This window comes from Saccopteryx bilineata, chromosome 6 (assembly GCF_036850765.1).
Source record: "Saccopteryx bilineata isolate mSacBil1 chromosome 6, mSacBil1_pri_phased_curated, whole genome shotgun sequence".
NCBI classification, from domain to species: Eukaryota; Metazoa; Chordata; class Mammalia; order Chiroptera; family Emballonuridae; genus Saccopteryx; species Saccopteryx bilineata.
In genome coordinates, this window is record NC_089495.1 from 106,232,710 (window position 1) to 106,255,232 (window position 22,523).

General features: G+C 36.0%; 1 protein-coding gene across 4 annotated transcripts in view; it reads left to right on the forward strand.

The window, feature by feature from the left end:
* The window catches only part of FNDC3A (fibronectin type III domain containing 3A), a 157,151-nt gene that overhangs the window by 24,233 nt on the left and 110,395 nt on the right, over positions 1-22,523 (forward strand). For 3 of the 4 annotated variants that reach the window (XM_066234376.1, XM_066234378.1, XM_066234377.1), the window contains exons 2-3: positions 10,462-10,599; positions 19,998-20,073. In XM_066234376.1, the coding sequence (XP_066090473.1) occupies positions 10,501-10,599; positions 19,998-20,073 (175 nt within the window). In that variant the 5' untranslated portion in view covers positions 10,462-10,500. The remainder of the gene's footprint in view (positions 1-10,461; positions 10,600-19,997; positions 20,074-22,523) is intronic. The other variant, XM_066234379.1, reaches the window with a different exon arrangement.

Below are 22,523 nucleotides of genomic sequence, written 5' to 3' on the forward strand. Positions count from 1 at the left end.
CTATTAATGACATTGAGCATTATGGTTATGTTTTTAAGAAGGAGTCTATCTTTCAGAGATAGACTGGAGATGAAATTATATATTATACTTGAAAATAATACAAGATAGGAATAAGTTGCTGGTGGTTTAGGTGAAACTAGACTAGCTATGAATTGAAATAGTTGAAGCTGGGTGATGAGAACATGAGAGTTCATTATACTATTATAGTTATTTTGGTATATATTTGAAATTTTCCAGAAATAAAAATAAGAAAGCCATATTAGAGGTTAAATTGAACTTTTGCAACATGATCTAAGAACCTAACTACCACTGATTACATGTTTTCTGTAGGAAAATATTTTCCAAATATTTGATTTCTAAAGCAGTTTTAGAAGTCAGCCTGTTTCTATGTTGAGGACTGCCTTTTTTATTATTATTTCTTTTTATTTAAAATATCTATACTTTTAGTTGCAGTATTTTTTTGTACCAAGTCTTATACGAGTATTCCTTTTATGCTTCCAAGGACCAAAGAATTTAGAAAATTGATGAGAGAAAGACAAAGAAGAAACCTGAATTAATCATGTCTTTTTAATGATCCAGTTGTATTATTTTTTTCCAGTCTTACTGTCTGTACAAGTATAAATTTCTATTATACATTTTTTAAAAGTCACAGCTGTCCTTTTTACACATTAATGAAAGTTTACATTAAAATGTAGAAATTAGGTTGAACCAAAATAATGTATTCAATTAATTGCATATACATATAAACACATACACATATTTTTTTTATTAAGTGAGAGGAAAGGAGTCAGACAGATTCCCACATGCGCCCTGACCTGGATCCACCTGGCAAGCCCCTTAAGGGCGATGCTCTGCCCATCTGGGCCTTTGCTCCATTTCTTGGCAACCGAGCTATTTTTAGCACCTGAGGCAGGCCATGGAGCCAACTCACTCGAACCATCGAGCCATGGCTGCAGGAAGAGAAGAGGGGGTGGAGAAGCAGATGGTTACTTCTCCTGTGTGCCCTGACCAGTAATTGAACCCAGGACTTCCATATGCCAGGTCAATGCTCTACCACTGAGCCACTGGCCAGGGCCTAATTGCAGATATTTTTAATAGTCATTTTTCTGGAGTACAGTTAATATCAAACAGGATAATTGTAAGAATATAGTCTTAGGAAAAATATAATCTAGAATGTTTTTATTAAATAAAATCTACAAAATATTTTTTAGGTTTGTGATAATTGATAAAATGATTTTGCAGATTGATTGCTGTGACTTTCATCTCAGGAAATTCCACTACAGGTGATTTAAAGTGCCATTTTTAAAATCTAATGTCAAATTTAGAAGATAAACAAATCTCAAAGTTAAAAAATGAAATAGAAGGTTAAATTTTAAAAATGTATTTTAGGATATCAGTTTGTAAGATGAATTAGTTATTTGGATAAGGTTCAAATTCAAGCAGAATTTATTGATATTTTCCTGAGAAGGCATTTAGATGGTTGATAAGCCAAAAGGGACTGTCTTTGCCTAGGGCTCTTCAGTACTGACCACTTTGAAATAAAAATTTTGATGAAAGTGGAATACCATATTCACATTACCAAAAATATTTGGGAAATAGAGAAAATTACTATAATTTCATCATCTTAATACAATTGCTACTATGATTTTAATGTTCTTACCTAATGTTTTTTCATATATTTATTTTCAGATTCTCCTAAATTCTAGATTTAACTGTGATGGTAAAACTTGCTGGAATGTTTAGTAGTTTTATAATTTAAGATATGGCCTTGGAGTCCTTTCATTTTTAGTTTTATGGATTTAGCAAATCCAGAGAACAGAAGAATAAATTGTATTTCTTGGTCTAATTGTACATATTTTTCCTGTTGGTCTCTCAATTATGCTATGGCTATAATCCAAGTAGGATCTTGCTTTGTATTTTCCCACATACTTTTTTTTTTTTGGTATTTTTCTGAAGTTGGAAATGGGGAAGCAGTCAGACAGACTCCTGCATGCACCCGACCGGGATCCACCTGGCATGCCCACCAGGGGCGATGCTCTGCCCATCTGGGGCATCGCTCTGTTGCAACCAGAGCCATTCTAGCACCTGAGGCAGAGGCCGTAGAGCCATCTTCAGCGCCCAGGCCAACTTTGCTCCAATGGAGCCTTGGCTGCGGGAGGGGAAGAGAGAGACAGAGAGGAAGGAGAGGGGGAGGGGTGGAGAAGCAGATGGGCGCTTCTGTGTGCCCTGGTCAGGAATCGAACCCAGGACTCCTGCACGCCAAGCCGACGCTCTACCACTGAGCAAACCGGCCAGGGCCCCACATACTTTTTGAAGAAGTAGAGCCAGAGTTTCAGACCCCAGGCCATACTCATTGTCATGAGCTAGCTATCTTATATTCTAAGTCCAGGCTGTTGTCATTATAACAGTAGCATTCTTAGAGTAGAACAAATTTGATAGAATGGATGGATATGAATGAGGAGATTAAGGAAGAAAAACTGGCAGAATATATGAGTAAGGAAGGTAGTTCAGTTCAGAGTGAAAGCCGTGACTGAGTGAGAAAACAATATACAGTAATGTTTCTAGACCTTTAGAGTTAGGTACTAAATTTATATGTTGAAGCCTTAACCCCCAGTGTGATCATATTTTGGGATAGGGCCTCTGGGAAGGTATTTATGTTTAGATGAGGTCATGAGGATAGAGCCCCCATGATAGGTTAATGCCTTTACTGGAAGAACTGAAAAGATGAGAGCTTTCTCTCTCTTGCCTTGTGAAAATATAGCAAAAAGGTAACCATCTACAGGTCAAGAAGAGAGCCCTCACCAAGAACCTGATAATGCTGGTACCCAGATCATGGAATTCTCAACCTCCAGAACTGTGTCACCCTGTCTGTGATATTTTATAGCAACTGAAGCAAAGTTTGCAAGTACATTTTCCCATTTCATAGGTTACCTTTTCATTCTGTTGAATGTGTCCCATGATGCACAAAAGTTTTCAAATTTTATATAGTCCCAGTTTGTCTGTTTTTGCTTTTATGGTCTTTGCTTTTGGTGTCATATTTAAGAAATCATTAGCAAGGCCCTAAAGCTTTTCCCATTTCCTTGAAGTTTTATAGTTTTGGGTTTTGCACTTAAGTTTTAAATCCACTTCGGGTTAATTTTCTGTGAAGTGCTAAGTTACAGGTCCATTTTTTTTTCTTTTGAAAGAAGATAGCACTTTCCCTATTAGTAGCATTTGTTGAAGAGACTGTCCTTTCCCCTTTACGTGTTTTGACACTTGTCAAAGATCATTTGACCATATACATGAGAGGTTATTTCTAGCCTCCCTTTTCTGTATTGTTATTATATTTGTCTTTATGCCAGTACCACACTGTTTTGGTTACTGGGGCTTTGTAATATGTTTTAAAATCAGAAATTTGAGTCTTCCGACTTTGGTCTTTTTCAAAATTGTTTTGACTATTTCATAGGAATTTTAGAATGAATTTTTCTGTTTCTGAAAAAGTACTGTTTAGATCAGGGGTCGGGAACCTTTTTGGCTGAGAGAGCCATGAACGCCACATATTTTAAAATGTAATTCCATGAGAGCCATACAATGACCCGTGTACGTTATGCATTATCCAATAAAAACTTGTTGTTGTCCCGAAGGACAGCTATGATTGGCTTTAGCCACCCGCAGCCATGAACATGAGCAGTAGGAAATGAATGGATTGTAATACATGAGAATGTTTTATATTTTTAACGTTATTATTATTTTTATTAAAGATTTGTCTGCGCCTGACCTGTGGTGGCGCAGTGGATAAAGCATCGACCTGGAAATGCTGAGGTCGCCGGTTCGAAACCCTGGGCTTGCCTGGTCAAGGCACATATGGGAGTTGATGCTTCCAGCTCCTCCCCCACTTCTCTCTCTCTGTCTCTCCTCTCTGTCTCTCCCTCTCCTCTCTAAAATGAATAAATAAATTAAAAAAAACTATAGAAAGATTTGTCTGTGAGCCAGATGCAGCCATCAAAAGAGCCACATCTGGCTCGCAAGCCATAGGTTCCTGACCCCTGGTTTAGGTTTTGACAAGTATTGCGTTAAATTTGTTGATTGCTTTGGGTAGTATGGAAATCTTAACAATTGAACACAGGATAGCTTTCTAAAAGGTCTTCTTTAAGACTTTTTAAAAACTTACAAATTGTTTATTTCTGGAATTTTCTCTTTAATATTTTCAGACTGGAGTTGAACACCGGTGACTGAAACAGTGGGTAAAGGGGATCACAGTACATCTGATTGTCTAATTTATTTTAGCAATAGTTTGTCAGTTTTCAATGTAAACATCTTTTCCCTCACTGATTAGATTTATTTCTAAGAGTTGGGGACCTAAAATCTGTATGATTATGTTAACTAGTACCATCCTAATACATTCAGTAAACAATATATATTTATATATTTGTTTCTGTGTATTGTATTCTTTTTGATGCCATTGTAGATGGAATTGTTTCTTAATTTCCTTTTCAGATTATTTGGTTAGTGTATAGAAATGCAACTGATTGTTGAGTGCTGGTTTCATTTTTTTGTTTTTTTAATCTTTTTTTAATATATGTATTTTTATATTTAATTTATTGGGGTGACAGTGGTTGAGAAAATTGTACAGATTTCAGGTGCCCAATTCTATACCACATCTCTGTACACTATATTGTTTGTTCACCACCTCCACAGTCAAGTCTTAATCCATCTCTATCTCCCTTGTACTCTCCTTCACCTCCCCCTACTCCCTCAGCAATCACCACACTGTGTATGTCCATAAGTTTTTCTCTCTCTTTTTTTTTTTTTGGTTCTTTTTTTTTTTCTCAATCCTTCCACCCCCAGCTGTCTACCTGCTGTCTATAAGTCTGTCTCTATTTAAATCTTGCATTTTACTGAATTTTTTATTAGTTCTAATAGATTTTTTTCAATTATTAATTTTCAGAGTTTTCTACATACAAGATTATGTCATCTGTTGACAAAGACAGTCTTACTTCATTCCAATTTGGATGCCTTTTTCAGGCTTAATTGCTCTGGCTAGAACTACCAATACTGTGAATGGATGTAGTGAGAGAGTGGCCATCCTGTCTTGTTCCAGTCTTAGAGGAAAAGCTTTCAGTCTTTCATCACTGAGTATGATGTTAGCTGTGGCCTTTAATATGTTGAAATAATTTTCTTCTATTCCTAGTATATTGAGTGTTTTATCATGAAAATGCTTTGAATCTTGTCAGATGCTTTTTTTCATCAATTGAGATGGTTATTTTAACTTTTAAAAGTAATTTTATTAAAGCATACAGAGAAAAGTTCACATACAGGGTGGGGCAAAAGTAGGTTTTACAATTGTGAGTGCATGGAACAGTTTATTCTTGTATTATTATTTATTAATTATTATACTATTTGCCATAAGAACAGCTGAAACCTGCTTTTGCCCCACCCTCTATATAAGTGTGCAACTCAATGCATAATGTAATGGCAGTGTCTAAGCCAAGACATATGTAGAACAGTATGGTACCAGCTCCCCATAAACTGCATTCATGCTCCTTCCAGTCTCCATCCTTTATTCCTCGCCAAAAGTTATTGACTTTTAATACAATAGATTGATTTTATTGGATTTTGAACTTTCTATTAAAAAAGTTGTTACAAAGCCTGACCAGGCGGTGGCGCAAAAGATAGAGTGTTGGACTGGGATGCAGAGGACCCAGGTTTGAAACCCCGAGGTTGCTGACTTGAGTATGGGATTATAGACATGACCTCATGGTTATTGGCTTGAGCCCAAGGTCGCTGGCTTGAACAAGAGGTCACTCGCTCTGCTGTAGCCCCCTGGTCAAGGCACATATAGGAAGGCAATCATTGAAAACTAAGGTGCTGTAATAAAGAATTGATGCTTCTCATCTCTTTCCCTTCCTGTCTGTCTGTCCATCTGTATCTGTCCCTCTTGACTCTCTCTCTGTCTCTGTCAAAAAAATAAAAATTTAAAAAGAAAAAAAAATTGTTACATATATTCTTTTAGGTCTGTTTTTCACTCACATTTTACTTGTGAAATGTATTTGTATTGTTCCCTGGATCTCTAGTTCATTAATTTTCATTGTTGTGTAGTTGTCTAATTGGATGAGTCAGAAATAGTTTACCATTTACAGTGAAGGGTTGTTTAGGATGTTTATAGTCTTGGGCTATTAAAGAGTAATGCTGCTGTGTACCTTCATGTTATCTTTTGGTGCACATGTAAGTGCATTTCTTTTTGATATACACAAGCAATCTAATAGCCAAATAATAACTGGGTCACAGAATATTTATATGTTCAATTTTGATATATAATATCTAATTGGTTCCCAAAGGGATTTTAAGTTTTCATTCCATATGAGTGTGCCAGTTGCCCAGTAGCATCACTAATACTTGATATTGTCAGACTCTCATTTTTATCATCCAATTGAGTATGTGGTAGTATTTTCTGATTTTAATTAGCTTTTTCCTAGTAATTAAATTGAGAATCTTTTCATACATTTAAATATAAAAACTATCTTAAGATTGCACTTTTGTAAAGAGCATATTCTGGTCTGTTGACATTTTTCTATTTTTAAAAAATCAATTTGTAGGGAGCCTGTATATATTCTTAAGTATGTGCGGTTTTTTAGTTATGTATCTTGTAAATATCTTTGACTTGCCTTTCATTCTCAAAAATATTACTTAATGACTAGTAGTTCTTGGTTTTAATGAAGTTCACTGTATCATTCTTTTCTTTTATGATTTAAGAAATATACCTTGTTTAAAAAGTCTCGGCCCTGGCTGGTTGGCTCTGTTGGTAGAGCGTCGGCCTGTCATGTTGAAGTCCTGGGTTCAATTCCTGGCCAGGGCACACAGGAGAAGTTCCTATCTGCTTCTACACCCTTCCCCCTCTCCTTTCTCTCTGTCTCTCTCTTCTCCTCCTGCAGCCAAGGCTCCACTGGAGCAAAGTTGTCCTGGGCGCTGAGGACGGCTCCATGGCTTCCACTTCAAGCACTAGAATGGCTCCGTTTACCAAGGAGCTATGCCCCAGATGGGGCAGAACATCACCCCCTAGTGGGCTTGCCGGGTGGATTCTGGCCGGGTGTATGTGGGAGTCTGTCTTCTCTGCCTCCCTGCTTCTCACTTCAGAAAAGTACAATGAATGAATGAATGAATAAATCATTCTCTTGCCCTGGATAGCTCGGTGGGTCAGAGCATTGTCCTGATATGCAGAGGTTGTGGGTTCGATCCCTGGTTAGGGTGCATACAGGAAAAGACTGATGTTTTTATCTCTTTCTCTCTCCCTTCCTCTCTCCAAAAATCAATAAATAATAAAAAAGTCTGTCCCATGGTTCTGAAGACGCTCTTCTGTGTTATCTTTTAGAAGCTTTTTTGTTTTACCTTTGCATTTATATCTGCAACCTGGCATTAATATTTTTTAAATATTGTTTAATTTGACATTGAAATTTCAGACTTACAGAAAAGTTACAACTTACGAAAATAATGATACAGATACAGCTTTTCTTCACTCAGATTCCTGAAATGTTAACATTTTATTGTATTATTACCACAAAGATAGTTGCATATTGATATACAGATACTGTAGGTATACACAGTGACATACTGGAGCCATCTTGTATACAAAAGTTGATTGTTAAAAATTCAGGTCAAGTTTTAAGTCATGATGGCTTGATACAAGCCATGGAGGAATATTTATTCCTTGGATATTAGCAAAAGCAAGAAATCATTTCTCCTCTTTTTTTGCATATATCAAACATTACATTATAAAAACCAAGTAAAAATAGATGCATAACTTAAAACAAGTGGTTATTTGTAATCACAAGATAAGATGAAAATGTAGGAAGTGAGTGGGAACAAAATTAGAAGAAATTGATTGAAAGAAGCTGATTATGCATTGAGGCTCCTTATTCTTCTTAGTTGTTCATTTGATTACTTTCTCATATGCACCTTGACTGGGGGGCTACAGCAGAGCAAGAGACCCCTTGCTCAAGCCTGTGACATTGGGCTCAAGCCGGTGACCTTGGGCTCAAGGCAGCAACCATAGGGTCATGTCTATGAGCCCACGCTCAAGCCAGTGACACCCCACACTCAAGCTGGTGATCTCCCGCTGAAGTTGAATAAGCCTGCATTCAAGCCGGTGACCTTGGGGTTTCGAACCTAGGTCCTCTCCATCCCAGTCCAACGCTCTATCCACTGTACCACCTCCTGGTCAGGCAAAAAAATTAAAATAATTACTTATAAACTTTTAATGCTGATTAATCCTGCTAATCCCGTGTTGTCTTTCCTAAAATGATTCTTTTTAAACTAAAATGTGATGTGCAAGAGTGAAAATAATAAATTGGCTCTTTCCCATTTTATAATTCTTTGTTCCACAGAGTAAAATTATTTGAGATGATTTAAACTACTCTGATTTTATTGAACTTTAAGAAATATAGCAATATAGATTAAGTCATAAATTAGATTTACATATTCTCTCTTTATATACACATATACATGTGCATACATATGCACAATGTTTATATAAATATGTATCTGTTATGTTTACATTGCATGCATTTTATGAGACTGTTTTGTACTATGGTTTTACATATAAAATCTTGAAGTAGATACCTGTATTGAGTACTTTTTAAAGTCTTATAGCAGTTTTTATATATCTAAATAGAAAATTGCTTTTAGGTACAGTCAACTTGTATCTAAGAGTTTCTGCTAAGACTCAAGATTTAAAAATAAATATGTAAATTTAATGTCTTATAAAAGTTAAGCATTTTGACACCACTGAATGCTGTAGAATGCTGCAAGCATCTAAAAATATTTTGCCTTTCATATAGAGTCAATAAAATTTATGATTGAGCTCAGTTGTGCTCATCTTGACATGTAATTGACTGATTTTTATTGGTTGATGTTGTATATTATAGACTAGTATTACTTATATCAAGTCCTTGACTTTTGATATAAGTGATACTTTGTTTACATTTAAGGATTTCTAAATGTATGTGCTTTTATCACTGAAATGATTTTGTTTATAATAAAGTAGGTATCACTTAGAAAAGAAAAAAACAGATGAAGGCCAGTGTCAGAACATAAAACTTAAAACTTGAACGGTCTTATTCTAATCCTAAGCAAATTTTTCTACCATTTTGCTCTATCTGAGGGATTAATGAAAAGTTAATAATTCTGTGTAGTTCCTAGAGACTGATATGATATAAGAGAGGATGGGTCTTCATAATCACCTTTTCTCATAGAAAAAAATCAATGGTAAAATTGCTTCCCTCAACCATTGCATTTTAGTGCCTATCCTAGTGTTTAGCTAAAGTGGTGGTTAAATTAAATAAATACCGTATAGAGATGAAAAGGATAGACAATTTACATAGAAGCTGCTGATATACTGGCTTTATTTCATCTTAGTTTATTGTCTGTATTAACAGTTGGCTAAGTTGTAAGAAATATGTTTCCTTAAATGGTCTGATGAGTAAAAAGATGTCAACAGAATATTGTAAAATTTTCTCTGACAAGAATATCTCTGGCCCTGGCTGATGGCTCAGTGGCTAGAGCATTGGCCTGGCGTATGAACATCCCAGGTTCAATTCCAGTCAGGCACAAAGAAGAAGCGACTATCTGCTTCTCTCCACTTCCCTTTCCCCCTTCTCTCCCTCTTCTCTTCCCACAGCCAGTGGCTCAGTTGGCTTGAGCATTGGCCCCAAGCACTAAGAATGGCTTTGGTCCTAGCACATTATCTCAGGTGCTAAAAATGGCTCGGTACTTAAGCATCGACCCAAGTCGGGTTTGCCAGGTGGCTCCCAGTCAGGGCACATGCAGGAGTCTATCTTTCCTCCTTTCACGGTAAAAAAAAAAAAAAAAAGCCTGACCTGTGCTAGTGCAGCTGATAAAGTGTCAACCTGAAACACTGAGGTTGTTGGTTCAAAACTTTGGGCTTGCCTGGTCATGACACATATGGGAGTTCATGCTTCCTGGTCCTTTTTCTTTTCTCTGTCTCCTCTCTAAAATGAATAAATAAAATGTAAAAAAAAAGTTAAAAAAAAAAAGACCTCCCTTTAAAAAAAAAATCTTTTAGGTAAAAGAATAAAACAACTGTTGGGGTTCTCTCTGGAGCGTCCTCACCATGCCTTTCTTCCCTCTCAGGTATACATCTTTAGTTTTCTTTCCTAAACTCTAATGATCCCCATGAGACTTGCAACCAAGGGAGCAGTGGGTAGTGGGAGCTCATCTCAGGCTTACCCTGTGAACCTCCCAGGCCCCTTTTTCTCTGACTTTTTAGTGAGCTAAAAGCAGCCCTGCCTTGGCTCACTACTTTCCTATAACCTTTCTAGAGAGCCAAAGCAGAGCACCACTTAGGCTCTCTGCTGTTTTTATTTTTATCCTAAGCCCATAAAAAAAAAAGATAAATCTTGAATGTATTATATTTTAATACATTTTTAAGGATATATATACACATTGCTATATATTTTTGTTTTTCAGAGTTGGAGAGTTATCCGGTATATTAATGTCTTACTGATAATGGCAGAACATCCACCACTACTGGATACATCTCAGATTTTAACTAGTGATATTTCTCTTCTATCTGCCCCTATTGTAAGTGCAGATGGAACACAACAGGTAAGGAAACCAATATGTTCATTTCCTTATGTCTAGTACACGTGTATTTCTTTCAGAAGAGTGCAAAATTTTAAACAGAATAAAACTTCACATTACTGGGTCCCGTTAATTCATGTTTTAAACTCCAGTTCAGAATGTTGTTTTGGTTTCATAAGACAGTGAACTAATGAGACTGTTTTTGAATTTACTTCTATAATGTCTCATTAATTCAAATTTAAGTTTTTTGTGTGTGGATATTTAGTTGCCTATAAAGTTGTTTTTGTTTAGTGTAGTTGTCTGAGGGGTTTTTTTTGTTTTTTTTTTTATTGATTTTAATTTATTGTGTTTACATAGATTCTAGTGTTGCCCCGAATGCATCCCCCCTCCCCCATATTCCCCTCAACATCTCCCTTACCCCCCTCCCCACAGCATCCTCCCCCTTCCCTTCAGGTTTATCCCATCCTATCATCTCCTTTTCCTCTGTCCTCAGTTCACATTGTTCATTGGATTCCTCAAATGAATGAGGTTATATGATATTTTTCTTTCTCTTCCTGGTTTATTTCACTTAACATAATAGTTTCTAGGTCCATCCATGTTGTCGCAAAAGGTAAGATTTCCTTTTTCATGGCCCCATAGTATTCCATTGTATATATGTACCATAGCTTTTTAATCCACTCATCCATTGACGGACACTTGGGCTGTTTCCAGATCTTCACTATTGTGAACAATGCTGCCATAAACATGGGGGGTGAATTTCTTCTTTTGAATCAGTGATATGGTATTCTTGGGATATATTCCTAAAAGTGGAATGGCTGGGTCAAAAGGCAGTTTCATTTTTAATTTTTTGAAGAATCTCCATACTGTTTTCCACAGTGGCTGCACCAGTCTGCATTCCCACAAGCAGTGCAGGAGGGTTCCCTTTTCTCCACATCCTCACCAGCACTTATTATGTGTTGTTTTCTGAGGGTTTTTTTTAAACAAAGTTTAACCTTATACCTAAATGATTATTATAAATTATGACTTTATATCATTGAAGTCATCATTGAATTATGTGATTAAATGATGGCCTATATCATATAACAATTAAATTTAATCTCTTGTGCACACTCCTTCCTTCCAAAAGGAAATACACAATTTTTAAAAAGCTGGTTTGGTTTTCCCTCAGCCCATGGCTTTATAAGTATAATTCTGTAAAGGGATGGGAATGATGGGCTTTCATTAGTACCTATAACTCAATTGGGTAAATACCTACCAGTATGATCATGTATGGTAAGGTTTTTCATCTTTATAAGAAACTGCCAAATTGTTTTCCAAAGGCTTTCTGCTATTTCACATTCTCAAGCATGTGCTTGATAGGAGAAACTGTCTTTTTTTAAAAATATTGATTTTACAGAGAGAGGAAGGGAGAGAGAGAGAGAAACATAAATTTGTTGTTCCACTTTTTATGCATTCATTGGTTGATTATTATATGTACCCTGACCAAGATCAAACCTGCAACCTTGGTGTATCAGGATGATGTACTAACCAACTGAGCTACCTGATCAGGGCCCATATTTTTAGATAATTCTTATAATTCTTCTATTTTTCTTTATTTCTTTTCTTTTCTTTTTTTTTAAGTGAGAGGAAGAGAGATAGAGAGACAGACTCCCACACATGCCCCGACCAGGATCCACCTGGCAAACCTTGTCTTGGGCCGATGCTCCAATCAATCAAGCTAATTTTAGCACCTGAGGCTGATGTGTTCAGACCAACCAGGCTGTCCTCACTACCCAAAGCTGATGCTCGAACTAGAAGAGCCACAGGCTGCAGGAAAGGAAGAGGGAGAAAAGGAGGAAAGGGAGGGAGAGTGAAACAGATAGTCACTTTTCTTGTGTGCCCTAACCAGGAATCAGACCTGGAACATCCATACACTGGGCTGATACTCTGTCCACTGAGCCAGCTGGCCAGGGCCAAATTCTTCTATTTTTCAAGCATAGTTGACATACAGTATTCTGTTAGTTTTAGGTGTACATCATAGTGATTAGACATTTTCTGGTCCTAATGAGAATGTTTTTAGCATTTTATCACTAAGCAATGATGTTTAATATATTTATAGATACTTTTTATAAGATTAAACAGGTCCCATTCTGTTTTCTGTGTGCTAAGAATATTTTGCTGTAAGTGGGTGTTGAATATATTTAGCTGCTTTTTCAGCATCTCTTGAGATGATCGTATAATATTTCTTCTTTAAACTTTGATATGATAATTTGTATTGATTTTTAATGTTCAACTGATTTTCCTGGGATAAACCTAACTTGGTTATGATATGTTGTCTTTTTTATATATTGCTGGATTTGGGAATGCTAATAGTTTTTCAAGAATTTTATGTTTTGTCTGTGTTCATGAGTGAGTCCTGTCTTTGGTATCAAAGATATATTAGCTAGTCTCATAAATTGGGAAGTATACCCTTATTCCCCCTATTATAAGGTAAGTTTATATATGCTGAAAATTATTTCTTCCTAGAATATTTGGTAGAACTTGTTCATTGAAGCCTTAGGGCTTACATTTTCTTTAATTTAAATATGAAATGACAAAGTAAATCAAACTCATTCTATTAATCCTTTTGCATTGTTTTGAAGTAAGTGTTGATATTACTGAGATAATCTGTATATATACTCATGTGCCGTATAGCAACATTTTGCTCAACAATGGATCGCATTTACCACAGTGGTTGTGTAAGATTATGATAGAGCTGAAAATTGATATGCCTACTGACATAGTAGCCATTGTAACATCTTAGTGTAATACATTACATATAGTACTCATGTGTTTGTGGTGATGCAGATATTAATAAACCAACTCTGCTACCAGTTATATAAATTATGTCTATCTAGAACATAATACTTGATAATAAATTACTTTGGTACTAGTTTATGTGGTTAGCATGCTATACTTCTTATTGGTATTTTAGAGTGTAATCTTTCTACTTATTAAAATAAGTTTACTGTAACAGTATGTTGTGTTATACTATCAGCAGCCTCATGTATCTTATGTTTACTATGTCTCTTGATTGCATAATTTTCTCTTGTTCTTGATTTAATCTTACATTGTTTTGTTCATCATGGCCCCTGAGCAGACAAAATCCATTGCTAATGCCAATAAGAGGCCACACTGAGAGACTGACCTGGAAGTGAAATTAAAAGTGATTAAGAACTATGAAGGTGGAAAGTTAGTGATGGTTATTGCTTGTCAGTCAGACATGCTCCATTCCACTATAGTTATGATCTTGAACAAAGTGACAGAAACGACTGAAGGATCTGCTACATTGAAGGCAATGAGACTAATAAAAATTCGAGAAGGGTCTACATCAGACATGGAAAAACTTCTAATGACCTGAATTGAAGACCAAAAACAGAAGTGTATTTCTCAAAGCATTATGATGATAACGGCCAGAGCAAAAAGTGTGTTTGAGATGTTGAAAGAAAAGGCTGGATCCAACTATGATGTTGAATTTACTGCCAGCTCTGAGTGGTTTAAACAATTCAAGAATTGTTATTCATACATAACATGAAAGTGTTGGTGAGTCTGCAAGTGCTAATGTGAAGGCAACTGAAGAAGTTTTGGAAACTAGATAAATTGATTATATTATGAAGCGAAATTACTTCCCAGAGCAAGTATTCAGTATAGATAAAACCTCTTGTTCTGGAAACAAATGCTTGAAAGAACTTTCATCCCCAAGGAAGCCAAGTCAATGCCAGGTTTCAATGCTTTTAAGACAGGATAACAGTCTTGCTTGGGGACAATGTTGCAGGCTACAAATTGAAACCCTTTGTGGTCTGGTACAGTGAGAACTCCAAAACCTTCAAGCATATCAATCACATAGTACACATGCCGGTGTACTACAGGAACAATAAGAAGTTGTGTCCTCTCTTCCAAGATGCCCTCCTAAATTGCTGTGCCAGCAAAATGGTGAAGTACTAGTTGGAGAATAATATGCCTTTTAAGTTTTTGCTTATTGTTAATAATGCTTGCAGATATCGTCCTTTAATTGGTAATCTTTATGCCAATAACAAAGTATTAGTTTTCCATCCAAATACCACCTCTTTGATCCAACCTGTTGGTCTATAGCAGCTTTCAAGGTAGTCACTGAGATGCCCCTAACCTAAGGAGGACCTTTGCCCAAGCTATTGCTGCAACTGAGGAAGACACTGATGCTATTCTGGAAGGATTAAAATATCTATGATTGCATCAGGAACCTTGCTTGGCCTTGGAGTGATATGACCAAAGAGTGTTTGAATGGCAGCTGGAAGAAGACACTCAGGAGGTTTGTGCATGACTTTAAAAAGGATTTGCCAAAGATGAGGAGGTTGCAAAAATCAATAAGTCTGTGGTTGAGATGCCAAACAGCTTTAATCTTGGTGTGGGATGGGTATGACTTTAAGATCCTAGAGGTGGTTCCTTAAGAATTGACTGAGTGTTGGAACTGAAACAGGAACACATAGCTGAAGAAGAGAGGAGAGGAAAGAAAACTGTAGAAGAACAAGAAGAACCTCCAAGAAAATTCAGTGATGGGTTTAGCAAAAGCTCTTGCAGACATCAACAAGCTCTTCAAAAAGTTTGAAAACATAGACCCTAACAAAAAAAGGGGGGGGTTGTTTTGGTTTTTCATTTTGTATTTTACATTACATGTATAGGTGACATCATATGGTATTTGTCTTTCTCTTTGACATTTCACTGAGCATAATATTCTGTAGGTCCATCCATGCTGTCACAAATGGTAACGTTTCATTTTGTAATATTCTATTGTATATATAGGCCATTTCTTTTTTATCCACTCACCTATTGATGGATACTTGGGTTGCTTTTATATCTTGGCTATCATGAATAACACTGCAGTGAATGTAGGAGTGCATATATTGTTTCAAATGAGTGTTTTGGGTTTTTTCAGATATATACCCAGAAGTAGAATCACTGGGTCATAAGGCAATTCCATTTTTAATTTTTTGAAGAACCTCCATACTGTTTTCCACAGTTGCTGCACCGGTTTTACATTCCTACCAAGAGTGTGTGAGCATCCCCTTTTCTTCACATCCTTACCAAACTTGTTTGTTTATTTATTGCTGATAGCCATTCTGAAAGATAGGAGGTGATATCTCATTGTAGTTTTAATTTGTATTTCTCCGGTGGTTAGAGACGTTAAGCATCTTTTCAATTGTCTATTGGCCATCTGTATATCCTTCTTGGAAAAGTGTCTGTTGATGTCCTCTGCCCACTTTTAAATTAGATTATTTGTTTTTTTGTGTGTATTAAGTTGTATGAGCTCTTTATAAATTTGTGGTATTAATCCTTTATTGGATGTAACATTGGTGGGAGTTTATAATCCCATTCAATAGTTGTTTTTTCATTTGGTTTATAGTTTCCTTTGCTGTTTTTTTTGTTTGTTTGTTTTGTTTTTGGGTTTTTTTTTACAGAGACAGAGAGTGAGTCAGAGTGAGGGATAGACAGGGACAGACAGACAGGAATGGAGAGATGAGAAGCATCAATCATTAGATTTTCGTTGCCCGTTGCGACACCTTAGTTGTTCATTGATTGCTTTCTCACACATGCCTTGACCGCGGGCCTTCAGCAGACCAAGTAACCCCTTGCTTGAGCCAGTGACCTTGGGTCCAAGCTGGTGAATTTTTGCTCAGACCAGATGAGCCCACACTCAAGCTGGCAACGTCGGGGTCTCGAACCTGGGTCTTCCACATCCCAGTCCGACGCTCTGTCCACTGTGCCACCGCCTGGTCAGGCTCCTTTGCTGTTTTTAGTTTGAAGTAGCCCATTTGTTTATTTTTTTCTTTTGACTTTGTTGCTTGAAGAGATGTATCAGAAAAATATTGCTAAGAAATATATCAGATTTTATGCTTATGTTTTCTTCAATTTTTGTGGTTTTGAGTCTTACATTTAAGTCTTTAGTTCATTTTAGTTTACTTTTGTATATGGCATAAGCAGAATGTCTAGGTTTTTTTTTTTATGTATCTGTCCAGTTTTCCTGGTTCGTTCATTCATTCATTTATTTATTTATTTATTTATTTGCATTTCTCTGAAGCTGGAAACAGGGAGAGACAGTCCAACAGACTCCCGCATGCGCCCGACCGGGATCCACCCGGCACGCCCACCATGGGGCAACACTCTGCCCACCAGGGGGCGATGCTCTGCCCATCCTGGGCTTCGCCATGTTGCGACCAGAGCCACTCTAGCGCCTGAGGCAGAGGCCACAGAGCCATCCCCAGCGCCCGGGCCATCTTTGCTCCAGTGGAGCCTTGGCTGCGGGAGGGGAAGAGAGAGACAGAGAGGAAGGCGCGGCGGAGGGGTGGAGAAGCAAATGGGCGCTTCTCCTGTGTGCCCTGGCCGGGAATCGAACCCGGGTCCTCCGCACGCTAGGCCGACGCTCTACCGCTGAGCCAACCGGCCAGGGCCCTGGTTCATTTATTGAATCAATTGTATTTACCATTGTATGTTCTTGCCTCTTTTCTCAAATAGTAATTGACCATATAAATGTGGATTTATATCTGGGCTCTCTATTCTGTTCCATTGATCTATATATCTTTTTATGACAGTACCATCCTCTTTTGATTACTGTGGTCTTGTAGTAGTATAGTTTGGTATCAGGTAGTGTAATACCTGCAACTGTTCTTCTTTCTTAATATTGCTGAGACTATTGTGGTTTCTTTTGTGGTTTCATATAAATTTTTGGATTACTTGTTTTAGTTCTGTGCAGTACACCATTGGTATGTTGATAGGAATTGCATTGAATCTGTAGATTGCTTTGAGTAACACAGACATTTTAATGATATTAATTCTATCTGTCCACTCCCATTTATTTGTATCTTCTTCTTCTTCTTTCTTTAGTACCTTGTAATTTTCAAATACAGGTATTTTATGATGCAATTGTAAATGGGATTACATTTTTATTTTTAAAAAATTTTATTATTTTCATTGATTTGAGAAAAAGGAAAGTAGAGAGAACAAGAGAGAAAGAGAATCATCAACTCATTTCACTTAGTTGTCCCATTTAGTTGTATATTCATTGATTGTTTCTCATACATGTTCTGACGGGGGATTGAACCCACAATCTCTGGAACACCAGGTTGACACTTTAGCCACTGGGCCAGGGAAATGGGATTTTTCTTTTCTTTTTAGTTTCTTTTCTGATGGTTTATTATTGGTGTACAAAAATATAACTGATTTCTGAATATTTATTTTATATCCTGCTACTTTACTGAATTCATTTATCAGTTCTAATAGTTTGCTAGTGGAATATTTAAGGTTCTCTCTATTTAGTATCTCACTTGCAGATAATGGTAGTTTTATTTCTTTTCCGATTTGCATGCCTTATATTTCTTCTTCTTGTCTGATTGCTGTGGCTAGGACTTCCAGTATTGTGCTGGATAAGAGTGGTGAAAGAAGACATCCCTCTCTTGTTCCTGATCTTAAGGGAAACACTTTTAGTTTTCCCCCATTGAGTAAAATGTTAGCTGTGGATTTGTCATATATGGCCTTTATTATGTTGAGATATCTTCCCTCTATTCCCACTTTTCTGAGAGTTTTTATTATTAATGGATGCTGGATTTTATAAAGTGTTGTTTTGCATCATTGGTATGATCATATGGTTTTTTTATCCTTTATTTGGTTTAGTGGTTTATCATGTTAATTACTTTGTTGATATTGTACCAATCTTGCATCCCTGGAATAAATCCCATTTGGCCATGGTATATGATCTTAATGTATTGCTGGATCTGGTTTGCTAATATTTTGTTGAGATTGTTTACATCTGTGTTAATCAGGAATATTGGCCTGTAATTTTATTTTTTGTAATGTCTATATCTGGTTTTAGAATTAGAATGGTGTCTAGCCTTATAAAATGAGCTTGAGAGTATTCCCTCCTCTTGAAGTTTTTGAACTAGGTTGAGAAGGATAGGTGTTATTCTTCTTTGAATGTTTGGTAAGATTCACCATTAAGGCCCTGGCCAGTAGTTCAGTGAATAGAGCATAGGCCTGCCATATAGACGTCTTGGGTTCAATTCCCAGTCAAGGCACACAAAAGAAACTACTATCTGCTTCTCTCCCCCTCTTCCCCTTCTCTCCCCCTCCCCCTTCTCTCCTTCTTCCCCTCCCACAGCCAGTGGTTCGATTAGTTTGAGCATGGCCCTGAGCACTGAGGATAGCTCTGTTGGAGCGCATCAGCCTCGGACACTAAAAATAGCTCAGTACTCAAGCATCAGCCCCAGATGGGGTTGCCAGATGGATCCTGGTTGGGGTGCATGCGGGAGTCTGCCTCGCTATCTCCCCTCCTCAAATAAATAAATAAATAAATAATAAGTAAATAAGATTCACCATTGAAGGCATCTAGTTTAAGACTTGTTTGCTGAGAGTTTTCTAATTACTGCTTTGATTTCATTAGTTGTAATTCTGCTCAGGTTTTCTGATTCTTCCTGATTCAGTTGTGGATGATTATATTTTTTTGGAAGATTGTATGTCTTTAGAAATTAATACATTTCGTCCAGGTTGTTTTGCTTATTAATCACTTAGCAAAATACTCTTCAGGTCCATTCATGCTGTCACATAGGGTAAGATTTCCTTTTTTTCTTTTTTAGAGCTGAGTAGTATTCCATTGTGTAAATATACCACAGCTTTTTAACCGCTCATCTAATCATGGACACTTGGGCTGCTTCCAAACCTTGGCTATTGTAAATGATGCTGCAATAAGCAGAAAGGTGTATAAATTCTTTTGAATTAGTGTTTTGAAACACTAATTATCTAATTTCATTACATTAAGAGAATGGTAGTTTATGGGATAGTCGTTTGATACAGAATTGGAGATTTTAGATCTGTATTTAATGAGAAAAATTAAGCCTATACTTAGAGAAGAAGACTAAGAAATTTATCAGAATGTTGACAATGTTTATTTTAGGATAGAAAGACCTCAGATTTTTTTTCCAGTTTTCTATTTTTTAGATTTCATAAAATTGAGTATCACCTATACATGTATTAAAAACTACTTAAAGTGGTGGGATTCTTAAGTATAATTTGAAAAGTATGAATTGTCTTAGAAACCTACCCTTTAAAAAAAACTGTACTTAATAACTGCTATACTAAGTATTGATGACCCAAATATTCTGTGATGTGACTCCATCTTTGTTTCATAGTGAAGTTTATTGACTTTCCAGTAACAGTTTGTCATTATCTTTTCGTATTCCCTTAGTTTTGGCTTATGTGTGACCTCTAGAAAAGTTAAATAATTAACTAATGTGTAAAATTAATAATCCCCATTTTTTTCCCAGTTTCATAGGCTTAAGTAATTTACATCCACTCTCTTACTAGCAACATTTAATACCTTAATATACTAATTTGCTGCATTATTGTTTTGATTAATACTTCTTCCTCCTCATTTTAAGGTTATTCTGGTACAAGTTAACCCAGGGGAAGCATTTACAATAAGAAGAGAAGATGGACAATTTCAGTGTATTACAGGTAAGAATGGTAATTTATTATTGTTTGACACAAGACAAACATTTATGGTACATAAAAGTATATATGCTTGTGGTTTCTTCCTTTCTTTGTATCTACCACCACACCAAGGCAAACTCTGAATATCTTATGGCTTAACTACTGAAGTAACATCCTTATTAGTCTCTTTGCCCTGGTTTCTTGATTATACTTACTACACTTATCACAAAAATTAGGGGATATTTTACCGCTTCATATTAATTTTGAAATATCCCCTAAATTTTATGAGCAGTATATATTGTTTATGTCATTCCCCTGCTCAAAATCTTCACTGAATCCAGTTCAGATTTGTTAGTCTTTTTAGAAGATCATTTTATTTTTCTAGTCTTTCTTCCCACTTTCCCTTCAATACTGTTTTACTTCTAGCTTGGCAAATTAATTTATTTACTGTCTTTTGAACCTGTCATGTAGTTATTGTACTATTCTTATCTAGAATTCTCCCTTATCACTACCACCTCAGCCTATTTAAATGCTGCCATGCTTTAAGACTGAGCTCAGATCTTATCTTTAAAAGGTTTTTTTATAAAGTCCTTAGTGAGCATTCCCTTTACAGTACTCACTAGCCACCCTACACAGACACTTGTGTGACAAACAAAAATGTCTCCAGATGTCACCAAATGTTGCCTGGGAGGGTAAAATCACCCCCAGTTGAAAACAGCTGCTTTATATGAAGACAAGAGCAATAAAAAGGTCACTGGCTTTGTAATTAGAGAGCCTGGGTTTAAATCCCAGTTCTGTCACTTATTGGCTATATAAACTCTCATGTGTTATTTAACTTCTCTCAGGTATATTATCAGTAAAATTTCCATCTTTGTGAATAATAGTATACCTCATAGGATAATTGTGAAGGTTAACTAAAGTACATGTAAAGCACTCTAAACCAGACCTGGCACATATAAGGCACTCAGTAAATATTGATGTTGGGTGCTGTGGTGTTAATTGTTTAATAGAAAGTCACCCCCATCTCTTTGTTAAACCTCATAATACCAATTATTGTGCCTTTCATTTACTAAGTAACTGTTCTTAGAACATTCCTCCTATTTATGTTTTTAAAAGCCATTTACATTTTATATGTTTAACTTGAAATGTTTATTTAACCTCTTCAACTTAGTTTTAAGAAGCACTTTGAGGGCAGATACCGTTTCTGACATTTCTTTGTATACCCTTCAATTATTGGCCTTCCACATATTACAGACCTAAATAATAGTGTACCTTTCATTTGGGAAGAATACATTAGAAGTAGGATGACATATGCCTAATTATCCAACCTGGCATACTTCTGATCATGAAAAAGGACCCTAGCAATTATTCCAAGACAACTGATGTCAGCCAAGGTTGTCCCAGGCAAACCAGGACTAATGTTTCCTCCCATTTAACCTGGCCTGTCGACTGAATTTAACCAACAAAGAAATAGACCTCTGTAGAAATGCAATTAGCTTAGTTAAAACTCTTAACCTGCCATCTAAACCTCAGATGTCTTAGAGTTAGCACTTTCTCTAAGTTAACTTAAATCATTTGTGTGGCAAATAAGATAACTTCAAAATAGCAAGGGTTTATGTATTATGATCTTAAAAGAAACCATGTATGTAGGTTTTCATGCATTATAATAAATTTTGCCTGTCTTTACTTGTCAATTAGGTTTTCATAAAAATAATTTTATTTTTACACTGGATACCTCTTAGAATGTAAGTTTCTAATAGAGTATCCACAGTAGGATTGTTTCTATACCTCTTTTCAAATTGTTTTCAATAACCATTGTTTACGACAGAAGCATTTTAACTAATATAACATTGGCCTTTTCAAACACATCTGCAGATAAGGATACTATATTCATTACTATATTAGTGTGACTTAAAATACAAAAACAGCTAGTGGCAATTGGATAACCAGACTCTGATTTTTCAATAATATATTTTATTTTTTAATCATTTTTTATTTTTTAATTACAGTGGACATGCAATATTATATTAGTTTCACATGTATAACCTAGTGACTAGACATTGCATAACTTACTAAATGAGCATCCTGATAAATCTTGTACCCATGTAGCTTATATTTTAAAAGTCAATTGTAATTACAAGTTTTAAATCCCCTCCCTCATAAAATCAATTAAATTGATTTTTACATGGCACTTACAACTTCAGTTCTAATCAAAACACTGGGTGTTTTTGATTCTTTTAGTGAACTGCTTTGATAGCATGTCAATAGATTTTCTTATATGATGAAAAATAACTCATTTTTGCTTGATAATTCACTTGTACCTAGGAATGTAAAAGTGCATTGAATGAGTAAATCTTTAGGTTTAGTATTAAAAGATCTCTGTAACATATACTGAAGACTGGCCTTCTTAGTTTTGTTTTGTAGAGAGGTATGCAGAATAGAGAATTAGGCAAGGTTTCTGAATTTAGATTACT